Below are 19470 nucleotides of genomic sequence, written 5' to 3' on the forward strand. Positions count from 1 at the left end.
GGTGCAACTTTCTTGGTAAAACAATTTTTTTTTTTGTAGTGGATTACGAGTAAGTAATCTGTAGCATTTCTTTTTCCGGAAACAAGTTGTAACCAGTGGTATAACTTATAAAACCTGAACTCGGTGGCAAACTCGGGTGTAGCACGGAGTTGCCGCACGTTAGAGCGACAACGGCCGAGCTGCGGAGAAACCGCGGGCATGCGCACATGCAAGCCCAAGCGGCTTCCAACTAACTAGCCCAGTGTTCCGCGCTCCACATTTTGCGTTTCGCCTCTACGGCACACAACGGTATGTCGTGTCTTGTGAGGTCGGGCTTTGTCCCCTCAGAGCGCAAACAACAGCGAAGCGCAGCGCTTGGCGTAACTGCGAGGTGGTACGTAACGCCACCGTATGCTAAAGCCATGCACTTCCCTCCTACACGTAAGTACACTATTCAGAGGCGCTACTAATGTGTTCACAAGGAAACATGCAAAACAATGCAGGTGAAAACATCGAAAAGCCACTGTAGGCGAAATTACCAACTTTTGTACTGCAACAGACTAAAGACCAAGGAAGCTTGTCCAGCTCATTCTCGTCCGTGTATATTTGTGCTATGCTAATAAAAGATCGATGGATGGAAAATAACGTAGTAGTAATCGGTTGCTTCTCTGCAAATGTTCAGTTACTTTTCGTGGTCTGTAATTGAACTCGGAAGACAGTTATATTTCAGACGAAGTAATTGCAATAGGTTGCTCATTTGTTTCTATAACGTGTACAAGACTGGCTCCGACAGCTTACCTCTGGGCGTGCACGGAGTGTGCAGCGCTTTCGTTCTCGTTCGGCAGGTTGAATTTCTCGGCGTGCCGCTCACTGCCTGATGCGCTGTTTCTAGCTGTGGGTGACAGCGGTTGTGCCCAACAAGTCTGCTCACCACAATGAGCGCACAAGTCATGGCGCCTCGTTTCCGCCGTCCCTTGCGACTTGCGACGAACTTGCGACTTGTTAGCATGAACCGGTAAGCCTGCACACTCAGGTCGCGCTCATGCATAAGCTGTCTCTCACACAGAGGCCGAGGCAGGAAATAGCTAACAAGCGCGTATTGATTTTGTATTGTCTCATATTTTATTACCTGTTATGTTCTTTCAGTGGGCCATTCTATATAATTTTATATACCAGCACTGATTAAGTCAGACCACAAGCTTGTAGTACGCAATCATAATAGCAAAAACACGAACACGAGCAAAATACCCACCACGGTGGCTCAGTAACAGTAGTTTTGGCGTTCGGCTGCTGATCCCAAGGTCGAAAGTTCGACCCCGGACGCGACGGCCATATTTCGATGGGCGAGATGAAAAATGGCCGCGTATTTTGCAACGCCAGCGTACAGCACACACCAACGTACGCTAAAGAGCCCCAGGTGGTCTATTTCAACCCGGAGCCCTCCACTACGGCGTCTCTCATATCCCATGCGTTGCTTCGGGACGTTAAACCTCACATACCACCAGAAAGAGATGATTAACTTTTGCTCTTTCAACTACCGATCATGAACCCTCTATTGTGTTAAATATGGCCGTGAAAAAAGCGCAGAAAAAAATTTTATAACGGAAGAAGCTTAATAAAGGATATCGATTCTAGCATTCGGCTTTCATTTGCAGCGCGAAAACATTTACGAAAACATTCGAGACCTGCGTTGAAATGTCAAGAATGACAATGAAGTTCTCGCGTGGCTGAACTGTTTGATCTTGGATAAGGGCACGGCATCGACAAGGGCCCTTGCAAGGAACAGACAACGCCTGCACTGTCATATGAGCTCCTTTGATTACATAGAAGAGGGTGCTTATCCACAAGGGGTACGCGTAAGTAGATAGCATGGCACCGCATCTGCATGCTGTCCCCTGCATGCGGTCTTTCGTTTCCAAGCGCTTAAAACAGCAGGCATCCATAAAATAGTGTCGTCAACGTGTGCGCCGTGAGTGCCGTAAATTGGCCGTTTGAAGCTTAGCAGACATCTAAAGGTGCGAATATTTATTCTGTTTCGTCGAATCCCATATTATTGAAGTGAGATTTTACGATACAAGTCGCACAAATACCCCGAGCAGTAGATATTGCGTGATGTATCGTGCACTTGATAGCGTTTCGCTCCTGTTTTCAGCTGCAAAGCAAATATCGTTTAATGTTATGTGCGTATGGTAATATCACAATCCGAGCTTTAAGCCTTTAACAGAGAAGCCAGACTGCCTATCAAGCGGTAAAAAAAAAAGACTAGAATGCCTTCCGATCAGTTACACAGACAAGCATTGAAGACAGTGACTGCTTACATTTTTCCTATATTGTTTCTTACTTTTTCTTTCTTACGGGCGCATTGATACAAATATAAAATAAAGATGAACACGTGACACGTCACGCCTTCTGAACAAGGAATAAGAGCCCCTTGCAATCGCAGGGTAGCCGCTAGTTCAGTGTCTGACGCAAGACAGACCACATCGGCTAGACCGCGTTGGATTGCAAGGATACCATAGCTAAGTGGGTGCTTACTGTGCTCTCGCACTGCTTCGGCCTGTCAGATATGATGTCAGTAAATCTCTTAGCGTCCCGCTTGATCTTGTATTGGAGGGTAACGCTGCATTGCACCAATAACAATCCTCATGAAATGCTCGCCCTCCTAATGTCTGTTTCCTTTTCGCTGTTCTCCAGGCCCACCAGCGGAAGAGGCTGCGCCTTCCCACAGCACCATGCACGAGCCTGGCAATCTTCGGAGCGACCCTGCTGCCCACCGCCCCGCTGCAGTGGAGCAGCAGTCGTGCTGCAGATCCCTCTTGAAAGCCATCGGAATCGTCATGTTGTTCGCATTGACTTCAGCGGTGGCCTTCTACTGTCTCTTGCTTCCGTCTACTCGCCAGGAGTTTCTCGGCGAATGGTTTCCCTGGCGACATCGCCCTCCCACCCTGGGCCACATTTATCCTCGCATCCTGCTCTGGACGCCTCCTGAGGACAATGACTGGCCGCCCACGGAACAGCGATTGTTCACGGAGTGCATGACAAGGCCAGAGCGAAAGCCGTGCTATATCACAAAGTACGACGTTTTCCTGTCAGTAAGCGACGCCGTTCTCTTTGACGCTTCTCGCATAGACCCATACAAACTGCCGAGGCGGCGGCATCCAGATCAGACATGGGTCTTCTCTACGCTGGAAGGGCCGCCAAAGCCACCATCGCCGGCCTTTCGAGCAATTTCTCATCTATTCAATTGGACAATGTCGCTCCGACGAGACGCGGACGTCGTCGCCCCGTACAAAAACTTCACCTCTTACGATGAAGAGCGGGTTTTGCCTGTTAACTACCTTGCCACGGCCATTCTGAGGAAACCGAAGACTGCCGCCTTGTTCGTAAGCGGGTGTGAGGAGCCTCTGCGTAATAACACGGATGGAATATATGTCTGGGATACACCCCACAGCACGGAGAACTACTTGAAGCACATCAATCACACCCTCGATGTCTACATTTTCTCGGACTGCGGTCGCCCGCTCTGCAATTCCCGAATGGATTGTATCGAAATGGCTGCTCGGGAATTCTATTTCATATTCGTGCTCGAAAGCTCCCCTTGTTTTGATCACCCCTTAGAACTTATATACGACTCGTTCGCATGGGACATAGTCCCGGTCTACTTTGGTCAGTCCAGCCTCGGGGACGTCGTTCCCCCCGGGTCCGTATACGACACAACGCCTGAAAGAACATCATTTCATATCGTCGACAAGCTGAACATCTTGCGCGACAACATAACAGAGTATTTGCCCTACTTGACATGGAAAGAAGTCTACTACCCCACGGAAGTGGAAAACCCGCTTTGCGCCCTCTGTGACGCTTTGTACCGAACCCCCGAAGCACACTCTTCCCATCACAAGGACGTTATGGAGTGGTGGGACCACCGCCAGAACTGCGGCTACGTCTATCCTAGCCCGGGCCACCCCATGATTGTAGTGGAGTACACCCAAGACGGTGCGTCTGTTGAGCCAGACGAGATCGCGGATATTCCGGGACGCATACGAAGAACTCCGCCTCCACCAAGGCCGCCTGTAACTACAAAATACTGCTGCGAGTATGAGGACAGCAGCCCCAAGAATGAAGAGAACAGCGCCGGGAACGCCGTCGAACACCCTCCTCACGAAATGCTCTGAAGTTGTGTATCGGAGCGAATGCGTCAGGGTCCACTTCTTGCTTCTTTTTCATCCTACTGTGGTGCAAACTGCTGACTACACCCTGTGCTGTAATAAGTTAATGCCTAAATAAACTCGCGCCTTGAAGTGCCCATACTACGAATTTATGCACGTCCTCCCCTATGTTAGTTTTCCGAGCTCTGCGTGCACCTTTTTCCTTCTTGCGTTTCGGTTGTCTAACCCGCGCTCTTGACCCACTGAGCGTCGATTATAGCGCAAGTGCCAGCGCTGCTTTAATCGCTCCACAAAAAATTTCAGCTGCGTGGCCCAAAAACTTGCCTTGCAGTTCGCATTCGAGCGTGTGTGTGCCTGCTATATATAACGTCCTTTCTTCTGCCGTGCGCCGTACTACGAGAACATTCGCAGCTAGCCTGTCACTAACACTGCAGGCAGTCGCGGCGGTTGTTCGAGCCAATACGAAAGAAAATTAGCCAGGGCGTTCAAAAGCAAGCACGGCATTTCTTTGGCGCAGAGGATATCGTCTTCATAAATCCCTGCAGTTTTAAAAGCAAAGCTGACGCTACGACTACACACCAAGCATCGGCCAATACAGGATGATAGCCGTTACCGCGTTTAGGTCATCGATACGTTATCTTTAAAGGTAGCGACACTGCACAACCGTGTGAATGGCTTTTACGCGAGTTCTCATTTTCAGCGCAGCTTATAAGGAGCGCTGTTCGCAACCTTGCCAGCAGCATTAAATATCAACTCTCCCACACTCGGACTGCTCTTGTCGCGCTGATTTTGGTTAGCGTCATGACCAGGCAGACTGCATGATAACGTTACAAAGGCGATGACACTTCACTGTATAATCAAAAATCTAGAGTATAGCTGCATTTGCGTAGCATCGTCTTATGTTGCTGTGGCTCTTCTGTCGTTCTTTTTTGCGAAGCGCGCCGGGCGTCACCAGGATCAAGAGGCAAAAAATTGCATCGCAATAGATGTACATTATAACGCTCCGCCCCCTGCACTGGCAAACTTTGTAGCTTCAGCGTGCCGTGACAAATCAATGCTCCATTTTATCTAAAAAGAGTAAAATTAACGCTGAAAACATGGCTGTTTCCCTGGGCTTTGTGTCGAGACAAACCTTGCTAGCTTTTTCAACTCTGTTAACACAAGGGTCACAGCAAGAGGCCAGGTGCATGACATATATTTTGACTTATGCAAAGCTTTCGACCTTGTCAGCCATGATCTGCTGTTGTGCAAAATTTGACGATATGGATTCTTACCATCCCTGTGCGAATGGTTTTCAAGCTACCGCTGCGAGTGCGTAGATATTGGCACCTATGGTGGATGCCTATCATCTGCATATCCTACTGAAACCGGTGTGCCGCAGTGGTTGAATTTATTGCCTTTACATTTCAAGCTGTTCATTAATGATGTTGTGGACTGCGTCGGATATTGAGATACTACAGTTTGCCGATGATGTGAAGATTTTTCGCTCTGTGAACGCCATAAGACTAAAAAATTCCAGGAAGATGTGAATTCAGTATGTGAATGGAGAGCGCGAAACGGGTCTAATGCTCAGTTGTAACAAAACGGTAGCTGTTTCCTTCACTAGAAAGAAGCAACAAGCATTGTGTAACTACAGTGTAGATGGTAATCTTGTACGCTGGGTTGATGTTGTCCGCGACTTGTGAGTGCAATTAGATTCCCACCTGACATTTAACGCCCGGGTTAACATTCGTCACAACCTCGAGTTTCCGCGGTTTATGTATCAAAACACGTGCGACAAGGAAATTCAGATCGAAAGACTGCCTCTTTCTCCTGTAAAAATCGCTTTCCTTTGTCAAGTTTGGATTTCAGGAGTGTAGTGCGGAACTCTGACAATGACGCAGTGTGCCGCGATTGAACGTGTTGCAACGGGGCTTTATTCAAATTCTTCACAATTTGCACTCAGGCACGCGATATCACTTAGACTACAACCGCCTGCTGTCGTCCCTACAGCTTGTCTTGCCCTCTGCACGACACGAGTTGCGTAACGCTGTTTTCTTGCAAAAATGTTTGCATGGCGCATTTTATTGTCCCACGCTAACAACAAAGCTTTATTTGAATGTACCTAGACCAAACGCGCGAAGCTGTTGGCCATTCTGCATAGTCTATGCAAAGTGTTTATGCCCAATGATGCGCATCCAGCACATGTTTACCATGTCTGCCATGCTTAAACGAACTGCTTTGTGAAAAATAGTTTTACGCTAAGCAAGCTTCCGTCTCTGTTCTCTTAGCTTCTTTTAACGCATTTTTATTTTTCTCTTCCTTGAACAGAGAGACAATCTCACCTACGCATGTCCCCATATATGCACTCTATTTTGGCGTGTGTGCAAAGGCATAAAAATCATTAGGAGCCGCAAGGCCAGCCAAAGTAAAGCAAAATTCATCCGGCGCAACTATCAGGCAATGGAATGCGGCAAAAGGAAAAACCACAAAATAGAGAAGAATCAAATGAAAAAGCATCACCCTAAGAGCGTGTTCTGCTTACCGAGTTAATCGCATCGAATCATCTGAGCGTCTTCATTTTTTTAATGAATATGATTTCACGGGCCTAAATTATGGCGGCACTGGTCGCGTTAAATGTTGACGAAAAGCGAAATGGCCTGCTTATTGCATACTACGTGTTAAAAAACCCGAAGTGTCCTAAACAATAAACTCTTGCCTAATGACGTTTCTTACAGCATAAAATTAGGCTTTGGCGAGGTGAAAAAGTTACAGCACTGCACTTAGGTCCGCTGAAGAGCGGAAATGCGAAAGCCTTTCCCTGTCCTCTCTCCCTCCATTTTTTTATGTTCTTTAATTCTGTCGTTTCATTTTTGTTACCTTTATTTTTTATTTTAATTCTTATTATTTTATATTGATATTATTATTATTATTTTATTTCTGGTTTTTTATTCCAATACATATATGTCGCTTCTAAACTGTTGCTTAATCAACTTTTACATTTTTATTTTATTTACCATACAACATATGACTGACAGTTCGTGCGAACAAATTCCGTCTGCAACTTTCTTCCACGCCCCTCATGAGGACATTTACATTTTTGTTTTATTTACCAGACAACTTATGACTGACAGTTCGTGGGAACAACTTCCGCCCACATACTTCCGTCTAATTCCCGCCACTCATGAGCAAAGAAAGGCTTACGCGTTAAAACGCACAATCAGAGACTATCTTGGAATAAACTGCTGCCTGTCGAGCAATGGAATCAAATTTCTGCAGCGCTTTCTTCGAGGCTTCAGATGTCCAGCCACGAGCAGTTGCGGAAAACCGAGCAGATGCGGAGCGACTTTTGGTAGAATTGATGGCGTATGCTGGCTGATATCTGAAACAGCGCAAGCCATTGATGCTCAGTACTTTAGTAGACGAACGCACTCGCGCAAATCAGCCGTGTGTGTCAGGCGTTACAACGCACTATAGTGCAGCCGGCGGTCGGATTTTGTGATCTAGAACCAGTGGCAGCGCTCTTTTGCTGCTCCTATTCAACCACCGCAGAGTGCTATTTAACCTGTATTGTATCGGTCAGCGTGGCCGGGTGTGCGAGTTCGAAGTTACTTGGGCACCGCATTGTGAGTGACGCTAATCCAACTCAGTCTGCAAATGCTGTTAGGTTTTCTTTCATTCCGCGTCAATGAAGGACTCGCTGCAGTGATCTGAGTTATCAGGAGCTCATTTCAAAAACACTCCGGGCAGCAGGTAAGCAAAGAAAGTATATTGTTTGTAATTTTTTCATCGTGAGAAAAATCCAACTGCAACAGGAAATAAGCGTTGAGTGAGCTTTGTTTACTCTCAGCTCACACCATGGCTTTGCACCATCCGTCTCACTTCTAGAACGCCCCAAGTCTTCAACCTGCAATAATAAATCAAAAGCTGGGCACAGGCCTTCTGTGTATCCATGGGCCCGAGTCTGGCCCGTGCGCGCAGCTTCAAGCCCGGATCAGGCTCAGGCCCGGTGAAATAGGACATTTTCTAGCCGGGCCGAGCCCGCGACGTAGTCAAACCCGTGTATGTTAACCCAACAGCGTGAAGGCTCCGCTCCTGTTCTGCAGAAAATCGCGTTGTCCGCGTTGTGAGAGAAAGCTGGTGACCCGCGCGGTGGCTCAGTGATCAGGGCGCTCGGCTACTCAGCCGGAGTACCCGGACAAGGCCGCGGCGGCCGCGTTTCGATGGAGGCGAAACGCAAAGGCGGCCGTGTGCTGTGCGATGTCAGTGCTCGTTAAAGATGCCCTGGTGGTCGAAATTACCCCGGAGCCCTCCACCGCGACACCTCTTTCTCTCTTCCTTCTTTCACTCCCACCTTCCTCCCTTGCCTTACGGCGCGGTTCTGACGCCCACCGATATATGAGACAATTACTGCATCATTCCTTTTCTTCAAAACCAGTTTTCAATTTTCTCTCCTGGCATCTAGGTCACGTGACATTATTACGTCATAACAACCTGCCCATCGCGGCAGGTGGCAGTTAATGGCTGCTCACGGGCCCCACCGGTGGCTATTTGAAACAGGTGCATGACACATATTTGAAACAGCCACCTGTCGGGGCAGTGGCGCATCGCTTAACCGCTGCACCACTGCGCCAGGAGTGGTATGAATTAGACTCCCCGCTATGTATGAATGTAAAGTACAGAATGGCCAATTCGAGCAGATATAGGCGTGTAGGCCCAACCTAGGCGAAGTGATATGAGAAGCCCAGGTCATTGAAGGGAGATATAAAAGCTATCGCGGCATACCCCTGAGCAGAACTTGTTTCCGCTCACATTTTTGCGGGAGTCGCAGCTGTTTCATTTTTCCTCGAGCATACTTTTCATGTTGTTGAGGAAAACCTAGGTTCTTGCTTTCGCCTGTACGTTGCATGTTGTTCGCCACTGCAATCATGGTGCACTGCTACATGGATATTGCTGACTGAAGTTGTAGGCTCACCTCCAAACTTGAAATAATAAGGAAAGGCTTTCACTGTGAGCCGTAAGTCCAATTGTGGTACCTCCATTATGAGCCAATGCCGGGCACGGTTATACCTGTATAAGCTCGGACGGGTCGAAGATGCCAGGGTGCATATGGAACACTCCGTCAAATTTCAGCTCGGGATATACTCTTTCCAAGTATAGTTCCTTAAGCTCGGTGACGCTGCGCTCGTCGTGTGGACAGGGCCGTGCCTCGATGGCCACTGCGCCTCCGCCTATGTGTATAAAATGTATTTGAAGCATACTGCCCGCGACGGTGATGTGGCGTTATGTGTTTGAGGGCGTCAATGAAGTGGGCTACTGAGAGGAGTTCATTTATTTTTTTTTATTCAGATAACTGACAGGTTTCATAGCGAGTATTTCCCCGCAGGGGGGCGTCTGCAGCTTGCAGGCGTCGGTGAGTGGCGACACCGCGAGTTCCCGAGCATCCGCAGGGACATCCCCGCAGGGGGATGATGGTGAACAGTGCATCACCACGTACCCGAGCACCCGCGTCTCGCCGTGCTTGGCATCGCCATGTCCGGGGAAAAGGGGATCCTGGTGGTTGAGCCGATGCCGAGCGTTTGGACCTCTAAGGCCCCTCGGCGGAGGCAACCCACCACTTTGGCCCCAGCTTCCTGTAGACGGCACCTCCGGCCTGACCCGACCGGGGGAAATCGGCAGTCGCCTTTTCCTGTCCTCCTCTACATCTTTTACTTTGCTATCTTCTTTCTGACTACTGTCCTGTCTCCTCGTCGTTTCTCGTTTTTTTTTCATTCTTCATGGGCGGCTAGGGCTAACCTTACGTGGAGAACTACCCTGGGTTCCGTCATATTTGTTTATAGTTGAGGTGCACAGCTGGCGTGGGCAGGACTTGCGTGCAGGTTGCTGTCCCGTCCCCTTGTTGGGCTCCGTGGTGGGTGGCTGGCATCGTGACTGAAAAACTAAATTTTTTTATGGCTCCCCTCTATTCCCAACCAGATCGCTCTCTAAAGAGAGGGCGGAACGATGAAGATTTTTTTCAAAAACGAAAAGTGTCATTCCCAAAATTTCATGTCATTCACAGCAAAGCTGAAGAACAACAAGCAAGACTGATTCCCCCATTCTTGGTAGCAAAGTGCCTGACAGACACCTTGGTGTTTGGGTACAAGGTATCAAAAATGGCTAGTGGTGACTTACTGCTCGAAATACGTGACACCGTCCAGCACTCGAAACTTGCAAACATTGTATCGATAGGGGAGATTCCTTTCTCCATCACGTCACACCGATCTTTGAACACAGTCCGAGGCGTCATATCAGAAATTGATTTTGTTCACCTCTCTGAAAAAGAATGCTTGAAGGCCTTGCCGACCAAGATGTCTTAAATGTTCAGCGGAAGATCCGGAAGGATAACAAGGAAATAGATACGAAACACATGATCCTCACTTTCAACACCAGCACACTACCTGAAAGCATTGAAGTCGGGTACCTGAAAATAAATGTAAGGCCATATATACCCAACCCACGCAGATGTTTCAATTGCCAGGGGTTCGGCCACGGCCCACAGAGTTGTCGTGGCCGCAAAACTTGCGCGAAATGCTCCTCGAAGGACCACCAGTCAGATGAATGTGTTGCTGCCCCGCGGTGCACAAATTGTGGGGGAGACCATGCTGCATACTCCAGGGCTTGCCCGTCCTGGAAAAAAGAAAAAGAAATAATTACTCTGAAAACCACTGAAAACATTTCTTTCAAGGAAGCAAGAAGGCGATACGCAGAAACAAACCGATTCTCCTTCACTGCTAAAACAACCTTCGCCGATGTGGTGCGTGGGCGCGGCGCATCACACCAGGTGTGGAGTTCGCTGACCATTCCGCGAACTCGTTGATCCTGTGTTCGCAAGGAAAGCTGCTCCAGCGGGGTCGGAAGTCCCCAACAAAGGGGCCCGTCCCATCCCTGCCGCCCCTTTGTGCAGCGGACGTCCTCGTTTACGCCGCGCCGTCACGGGGATGACCCGCCGGGAAAAACGCGAACCAAGTACAGCTAACGACATGTGGTTGTTAAGGGGTTGACGAGGTTTCGGGGGCGCACGAGATATTAGCCGAGTGACCGGAAGCCCACTATTCCTGTAACGACTGTCTACTTCCCTTAACGACTGTGTTCTCTTTGTTGCTGTCAACAACCTGAGTCATCGCCTCGTCGGCACATGTTTCTAGCGTCTGTGGTGCCGTGGGTGGCGTGGGAACGGAAGTCGCATTTGTGTTGTTTGTGTAGTTATTTGAAACCTCCTTCCCAAATGTTTTAATCAGACCTTTTTCCCCAATCTCTGATCAGTGGGCGGACCTTATTTTCCTTTCCCTAACCACTGATTGGCGAGATGGGTCGTTGGTTATCTTATTGGTTGCTGTCCCCGCTAAGGGCGGAGACAGAGGGTTTAAAACGAAGCGCTCTGGGTTGAGCGGAGGCTGAATTCGTCTGATCCACGATTTAGTCATGTAAATAGTTTTCTCCTTGCTTTGTTTCTTCTCGTTTTTTCACCTATGTTGTAAATAAATAGTTAACCTTCTCCTTTCCTTGAGTAATGTGAATGTTTGCGAGTAGAACCACCGGGTCATCAAGAAACCCCGATTTCATCATCAAGTAGTTTCCTCTCATCCCCACCTGAAGGCGGAAATTCAACTGGCACAGTCGACACAGGATCGCAACTGGCGCAGTCGACACAGGAAACTCAACTGGCGCAGTCGACAGGATCGCAACTTCTTTCTACTCAAGGCATTGGACGGAAGGTGAGAAGAACAAGTCGGTGGACAAGCTGTTTGTCCTAAAGGAGAAAACGTGAAGCTGCGTCGAAAGACTGACGTCGAAAGCTTCGGGATCACGGGTCGAGTTCGAGAGGACGTCGGAGGCTCAGGTCAGCTAGGAGCTGAAGGAGCCGGGCAACAACAAGCCATCGAGGGTTCGAGTCAGCGAGCTGCTGAAAAGAACCAGGCGTCCGCATCGAACGGGTTCGAGTCAGCGAGCTGCTGAAAAGTAACCAGGCGACCAAGTCAAGCCAGTCAAACGAGGCAGAAGTCAGCGAGCTGCTGAGAGATCCAGAGCTCAAGTCGTCCGCATCGAGGAGCCTGTCGTCATCACTGAGGACGACGAGATCACCGGGGCAGAGAGCAACCAGGAAGGTAGGAGACCTTTCTGCTTTCTCCGAATTCACCATGTCGGTGTAGTGTTTAGTGCTAGAAACGATAGCACGGAAAACGGAGATGGCTGCCGTACGGTATGATCAGGAGGGCAGGATGCGACGTGTTGAGCAGGAGGAGGCTGAACAGCTGAGTGAAATTGAAAATTTGAAACTGCAAATTGAGCTGGAAACGAGAAAATTGGCACAAATGCAGATGAAATTAAGGCAGGGGACAAAAGTCGATAGCGAGGCCTTATTCGCAGCAGTTCAATGTTTTAACTGCATGAAATTTGGGCATTCGATGATTGAGTGTTCGAAAAAGCAAGAAAAAGATATCCCTGCGTTGAGGAGAGAGGTGTGCGAGCTAGTAGCTCAGGTGGAGGTACCGGCGCCTGATAAATCAAGTTCCCAGTCGGAGATGGCTGTTGATAAGGTCAGTCAACCAGATAGGGTAGACGATTTGGCATGCCGCAACTTGGAATCCGAAGGTCAAAATTCTGAAGCCTGTGTGGATTCAGGGACCGAAATTACAAAATGGCAGTGTGCGGCTCCCCAAAGAGCACAAGCTGATCTAACGTTGTGTGCCGTGCCAGAACAGATCGCTGAAGGCATAGAGGCGTTAGTCACACCTGTGAAGCATTCGCTGTCAGAGCAAGCACATATAGAGCAGACCAAAGAGGGGCAGGAGTGTACTTCTCGTGAACAAGCGTTCAGCGTTGCCCAAGAGCAGGTCGGCGCTAGCTCTTAGGCAACGGGAACGCGCGAGGAAGATGTAAATCAGGATCTGATAGCGGGCACACTCCTTGTAGGTGATGGTAAGCTAGCTGCCAAAAAATAGTTGGTTAGCAAGCTGGAGCTGACACTGTGCGCAGTGACAGCAGATGTAGCTGCAGGTGTAGGGAAGTTGATAACACTTGAGACGCCCGCGCTGCTAGAGCAGCCAGAAAAGGTGCAGCTGCAGGAAGAAAATGAGAAAGCTGATATCAAAGAGCATTTCAAAATTCCGCACGAATCCGTTAGTGACAAACCTGAGGCTTCAGTAGAGCTTCAAGCAGATTCGGAAGCTGCAAATGTATCTGCGGCAGATTGGGAGTTAACCGCGACAGCTGCAAAGAGTTTCACAGCAGGTAGGGAACTCGGAGATCCGGAAACTGCATTCATCCCTGTAAGTCTAAACATGAAGCATGGTACCTCATTACCAGAAGTGCGGAACCAAGCTGGTCAAGGTAATTGTGGGGCAAGAATCCTTGAGGAGATTGTTTTTCTTCATGAGAACATCGGCTGCAAGCTCTGCAAAGAGCTAGCCTCACCTGAAACCCGATGTGAAGCTGCATGTGAAGTAGCAGATCTGACAACTAACTTTAGTGCGAGATTCAGAGAACGGGAGAATGCAGACGCGATGACAGCAGCAATCTTTGTGGAATTCAGGGAGCTGGTGAGCTCTGTCGATTTTGAGCAAGCTGACGATGTAGACACGATAACGGCGGTAGCCTTCACAACCAGCTCCGTGCCGGATAAATTGGAATTTTGGTCCAATCTTGTGGACAAAGCTAAAAGGAAACATCTTCTTTTTCGAGATGTAGGTGGCTAGAAATCATTCTGCCAATTTGGCGCACCGATCTGACATGGTGGATTCTGGAATGTGCAGATTGGTGTCCTAACCTTGTTTGTGCGTATTGAATTAACCGCAATGTGCGCGCGTGTGTACGTGTGTACGTGTTTGTGGACTGATGGAACAGCCGAGCATACATGGGCGCGTGTGTGTAATTTAATTTTGTGTTCCGGCAAATTGTGACTGAACTTTTATGTCACACTGACAGCAAGTGTCCGCGTGACATTCTTGGTTGGGAGGTGTGGAGTTCGCTGACCATTCCGCGAACTCGTTGATCCTGTGTTCGCAAGGAAAGCTGCTCCAGCGGGGTCGGAAGTCCCCAACAAAGGGGCCCGTCCCATCCCTGCCGCCCCTTTGTGCAGCGGACGTCCTTGTTTACGCCGCGCCGTCACGGGGATGACCCGCCGGGAAAAACGCGAACCAAGTACAGCTAACGACATGTGGTTGTTAAGGGGTTGACGAGGTTTCGGGGGCGCACGAGATATTAGCCGAGTGACCGGAAGCCCACTATTCCTGTAACGACTGTCTACTTCCCTTAACGACTGTGTTCTCTTTGTTGCTGTCAACAACCTGAGTCATCGCCTCGTCGGCACATGTTTCTAGCGTCTGTGGTGCCGTGGGTGGCGTGGGAACGGAAGTCGCATTTGTGTTGTTTGTGTAGTTATTTGAAACCTCCTTCCCAAATGTTTTAATCAGACCTTTTTCCCCAATCTCTGATCAGTGGGCGGACCTTATTTTCCTTTCCCTAACCACTGATTGGCGAGATGGGTCGTTGGTTATCTTATTGGTTGCTGTCCCCGCTAAGGGCGGAGACAGAGGGTTTAAAACGAAGCGCTCTGGGTTGAGCGGAGGCTGAATTCGTCTGATCCACGATTTAGTCATGTAAATAGTTTTCTCCTTGCTTTGTTTCTTCTCGTTTTTTTACCTATGTTGTAAATAAATAGTTAACCTTCTCCTTTCCTTGAGTAATGCGAATGTTTGCGAGTAGAACCACCGGGTCATCAAGAAACCCCGATTTCATCATCAAGTAGTTTCCTCTCATCCCCACCTGAAGGCGGAAATTCAACTGGCACAGTCGACACAGGATCGCAACTGGCGCAGTCGACACAGGATCTCAATTGGCGTAGTCTTCACAGGAAGGGGGAAACTCAACTCCAGGCTTCGGTACCTGTCCAGGCCGCACGCAGTGGGCCTATGGCAGGGCCATCCGCGCCCCCTGGTGGAGTAGCTGATACTACTCCGCCAACCCCAAAGCAGGCTGCGCAGACCCCCGGGTCAGCGGGCCTCAAGACCTCTTCCCACAGGTCGAGGTCTAACTCAAAAGTCAGCGTGCATACTGCACGGTCGTCCAGCGCCTCTGCTGAGGCGATGGACACGATCCAGGGCAGCCCCGTGCCGTCCACATCGGACGGACGGCGGAGGTCTTTGGATCGATAAAAAAAATGTGAGGCTCCGAGTCAAGGGGCCAAATCAAAGTTAATCTAATTTTATCTGCACACACGCACACAACATTAAGATGGCTTTCATAATACACTGGAACTGCAGAGGTCTCGTAAATAACTATAACGGCATAAAAGAGATTTTAAACACAATTTCCCCTATTGCTTTATGTGTGCAGGAAACCAATCTAGGCCCTCAGCACACAGAGGTGCTAAAGGAGTATACTGTCTTCCGCCGTGACCGAGAGGGGGCGAGCAGACTCTCGGGAGGCGTAGGCATCATTGTGCAACCTGGCGTAGCAGCTAGCGAGATCAAACTGAAAACTAAGTTTGAAGCCGTAGCAGCCACCGCGGTTGATTACAAAACCATTACACTTTGTAGCGTATATCTTCAACCACATCTCGAAGTAAGACAGCATGAATTAGAGAACCTTTTACAACAGTTACCGGAGCCATACCTGATAGTTGGTGATTTTAATGCACTCTCTTGTTTCTGGGGAAGTGAGAAAACCGATAGCAGAGGTCAGGTTATTAATGAAGATTTTATACTATCCAACAATATTTGTTTATTGAACACCGATAAACCAACTAATTGCTCCCCTAGTTCAGGAAAAATGAGCGTTTTAGATTTGTCTTTTAGCTCTCTATCAGTTTTTAACGATTTTAAATGGGATGTCTTAGACAACCCATACGGAAGCGATCATCTATCTCCCTGTTGAAATATGCCTCTCATCCCCACCATCAGTTACCCAGACAAAACCACGGTGTTGGAAGCTCAATTTAGCAGACTGGCAGCTTTTTAGAACAGCAACCATGTTAGAAAATATTACGTTAGAAAATCTTAACGTAAATGAAATAAATGAAAAGTTCACAAACTGCATTCTTGCTGCCGCACACTTGGCTATCTCCCAATCTTCAGGAATAGTACAATGCAACCATAAAATGTGGTGGACACGAGATTGCAAAGAAGCAAAAAAGCAACAAAATAAAGCTTCGGGTATATTTCGCCGATACCCCACACAAGAGAACCTTATAAACTTTAAAAAAGCAAGAGCAAAAGCGCGGTACAGACGTCGAAATGCCGAAAAATCATCCTGGCAGAGTTTCATTTCCTCGATAAACAGCCAAGTCTCTTCGAAAAAAATGTGGGAGGCAGTACACAAAATGGATGGTCGCTACTCTCCATTCACAGTTCCTCTTCTGACAGCCCCTGGTGTACAGACAAATATAAAAGAACAAGCAGACATATTAGGTGAACATTTTCCCACTGTATCTAGTTCCTCTAACTATACAGAATTATTTTTAAAATATAAAAACACAGCCGAAAAAGAAAGACTGCCGATAAAGGGGAGTGCTCACGAAGCATATAATAGCCCATTTACACTACAAGAAATTAACAGTGTACTTTCTTCCGGTAAACAAACTGCACCACGACCAGATGAAGTCCATTACAAAATGCTTGCCCACTTGTCCGAACACGCTGTAGACTCGCTTCTGAAATTTTTTAACAAAATATGTTTATCAGGAGAGATTGCAGAGGCATGAAAAAAAGCCATTATTGTACCATTGTTGAAGACGGGAAAAATACCTACCTCCCCTGGCAATTACAGGCCTATAGCCTTAACAAGCGTACTTGCCAAATCCTTCGAAAGCGTCCTTAACATTAGATTAATGTTTATATTACAATCCCGTGATCTTCTTGACATCCATCAGTGTGGGTTTAAAAAGGCGTGCTCTACAACCGACCATCTAGCCCGCCTAGAAAACACAATCCGAGAAGCATTTATACACAAGCACCACTGCCTTGTGGTCTTTTTCGATTTAGAAAAAGCCTATGACACCACATGGAGGTTTTGCATACTGCGAGACCTTGGAGACCTCGGAATCCGTGGTAGAATGCTAAAATGCTTGAGTGACTTTTTGACCAACCGTTCATTTCAAGTACGCCTGAGTGCCACTCTTTCTAAGAATTTCATTCAAGAGAACGGCGTGACTCAGGGGTGCATTTTAAGCACCACACTTTTTATAGTAAAAATGAATTCCCTAGCAAAATTAATTCCAAAGTCTATCATGTATTCTGTCTTCGTCGACGATCTCCAGATTGCTTGCACATCCTCTAGCGTTACATCGTGTGAGAGGCAGATACATATGACAGTAAATAACTAACAACATGGGCAGACAAAAACGGTTTCAAGTTTTCTACGCAAAAGTCAGTAGCTGTTCTTTTTTCGCTTAGAAGAGGACTGCACACTGATCCCTCCCTGTATTTAAATGAAGTCGCACTACCAATTAAAGATGAGCACCAATTTCTAGGAATAACTTATGACATAAAGCTCACATTCCTACCACACATAAACATACTCAAAAAGAAAGCTAAATCTCTGAATATACTAAAAGTACTTTCACGAAAACATTGGGGTTCCGATAGGACTTGTCTTTTACGGATTCATCGCTCTTTAGTACGTTCTCATTAGATTACGGATGCATAGTTTATGAATCAGCGAGGCAATCGTACCTTAAACGGCTAGACCCAGTACACAATTTAGGTTTGCGTCTTTCCACCGGTGCATACAGGATGTCACCGAAGAACAGTCTTTATGTGGAAACCAACGAACCATCACTTACAGGGAGAAGAGCCATGCTCACTTGCTCGTACGTTTTAAAAATCCGTTCACTACCTAAACATATCTGTCATCAAATAGTCACAAAGTGCCCATCTAGAACACTATTTAACAACAAACCATTAGCTATAAGGCCACTTCTCCTGCGTTTTGAAGATATGTGCAAAAACCTCGGCGTAATGGATGCACTGAAGCAGAATTGACATCTGAGCTAGTTGGTTTTTCATTTTCAAAAATTATATAAAGCGCACTTAGGACAACAAACAAGGGAGACCAAACAACGCAAGCGCTTACTCGCAACTGCGCATTTATTCGAGAAACACACAAAAGGAAGAACAATCACAAACAAAACAAAAGCCATCGCGCAGGCGTGACAGGAAAAGTGCTCATACAGGTGCGTCAAGATAACAAAACTCTCTTTCATGCAAAACCACCATAGGGTCGGCAACACACGTGTGCTGATTCTTACGGATGTGATAGGCCTCTGAAATCTCTCTGGTTAGCTGATTAGGGTGTCGGAACAAGATTTTAGTTTGGTCAAGCAAAGGCTTGCAGCCGCTGCATTTTGAACAGTGCTTAGCGAGATTAGATGAAGGCGACTTATTCAATGACAAAAAATGCTCTTGCAAGCGCACATTAAGGCAGCGGCCCGTTTGACCGATATAGGTCCGGCCACAAGAAAAGGGAATGTGATACACCACTCCTTTTGAACATCTGACATAGCGGTTCTTGTGATCCACAGTGCAGCACCGCTTTCGTTTATCACATACACCGCTGCTAGAGCGCGCAGCAACCTTTGCACAAACACTACTAACTTTCTGAGGGGCAGAAAAGAGAACATTAACACCATATCTGTTACCCACGTTTTTTAGTTGATGAGAAAACCGATGAACATAAGGTATGACTGCAATATTTTTCTTTTTCTCCTCAGAACCATTCAAAAGTGACCTATTGAACTCTTTTACTTTTTTCAGCACCTTGCTAGAAGCTAGAAACAGCATTGCTGGCGTTGCTCGAAGACGTGGTCCACTGCCTCCATGGTTCAATTTTCTTGCAATCTGTGACCTCACTCTTGCACATTTCCATAAAAAGCGAACTCCACAGCAACATATAATACAAGAATTCCGCGCCCTTGAAGAAAAATACAGTAGTTTTACAGAATTTTATACTGATGGATCAAAAACAGATAGTTGCGTAGGAAGCGCAACGGTGCGAGGGAATTCGGAGCAAATAATAAGACTATCACAGTGTTCCTCCATCTTCACCGCGGAGTGCTACGCAGTATGTATGGCCATAGAAAAAATACTAAGTGAGAACCTCAAAAATTCTATTATTTACACTGACTCCTTAAGTGTACTTAGAGCTCTCCATTCTAAAAATGCAAGCTCCCATCTGCTTGGTGACATCATACGCAACACAGTAACTGCCACAGCTCAAGGACAAAATATAAAACTGTGCTGGGTCCCAAGTCATGTGGGAATAAAAGGCAATGAGAGAGCAGATCTGTCTGCTGCTAAAGCTCGTGGCA

At 47.5% G+C, this 19470-nt stretch overlaps 1 protein-coding gene across 1 annotated transcript; it reads left to right on the forward strand.

Moving 5' to 3' along the window:
- Window positions 1-3230: 3230 nt before the first annotated feature.
- LOC144114451 (alpha-(1,3)-fucosyltransferase fut-1-like) lies at window positions 3231-4151 on the forward strand. The gene has a single exon (XM_077648198.1). The coding sequence runs from the start codon at window positions 3231-3233 to the stop codon at window positions 4149-4151; it is 921 nt and encodes a 306-aa protein (XP_077504324.1).
- Window positions 4152-19470: the final 15319 nt, after the last annotated feature.

The sequence above is a fragment of the Amblyomma americanum genome, chromosome 1 (genome assembly GCF_052857255.1).
Source record: "Amblyomma americanum isolate KBUSLIRL-KWMA chromosome 1, ASM5285725v1, whole genome shotgun sequence".
NCBI lineage: Eukaryota > Metazoa > Arthropoda > Arachnida > Ixodida > Ixodidae > Amblyomma > Amblyomma americanum.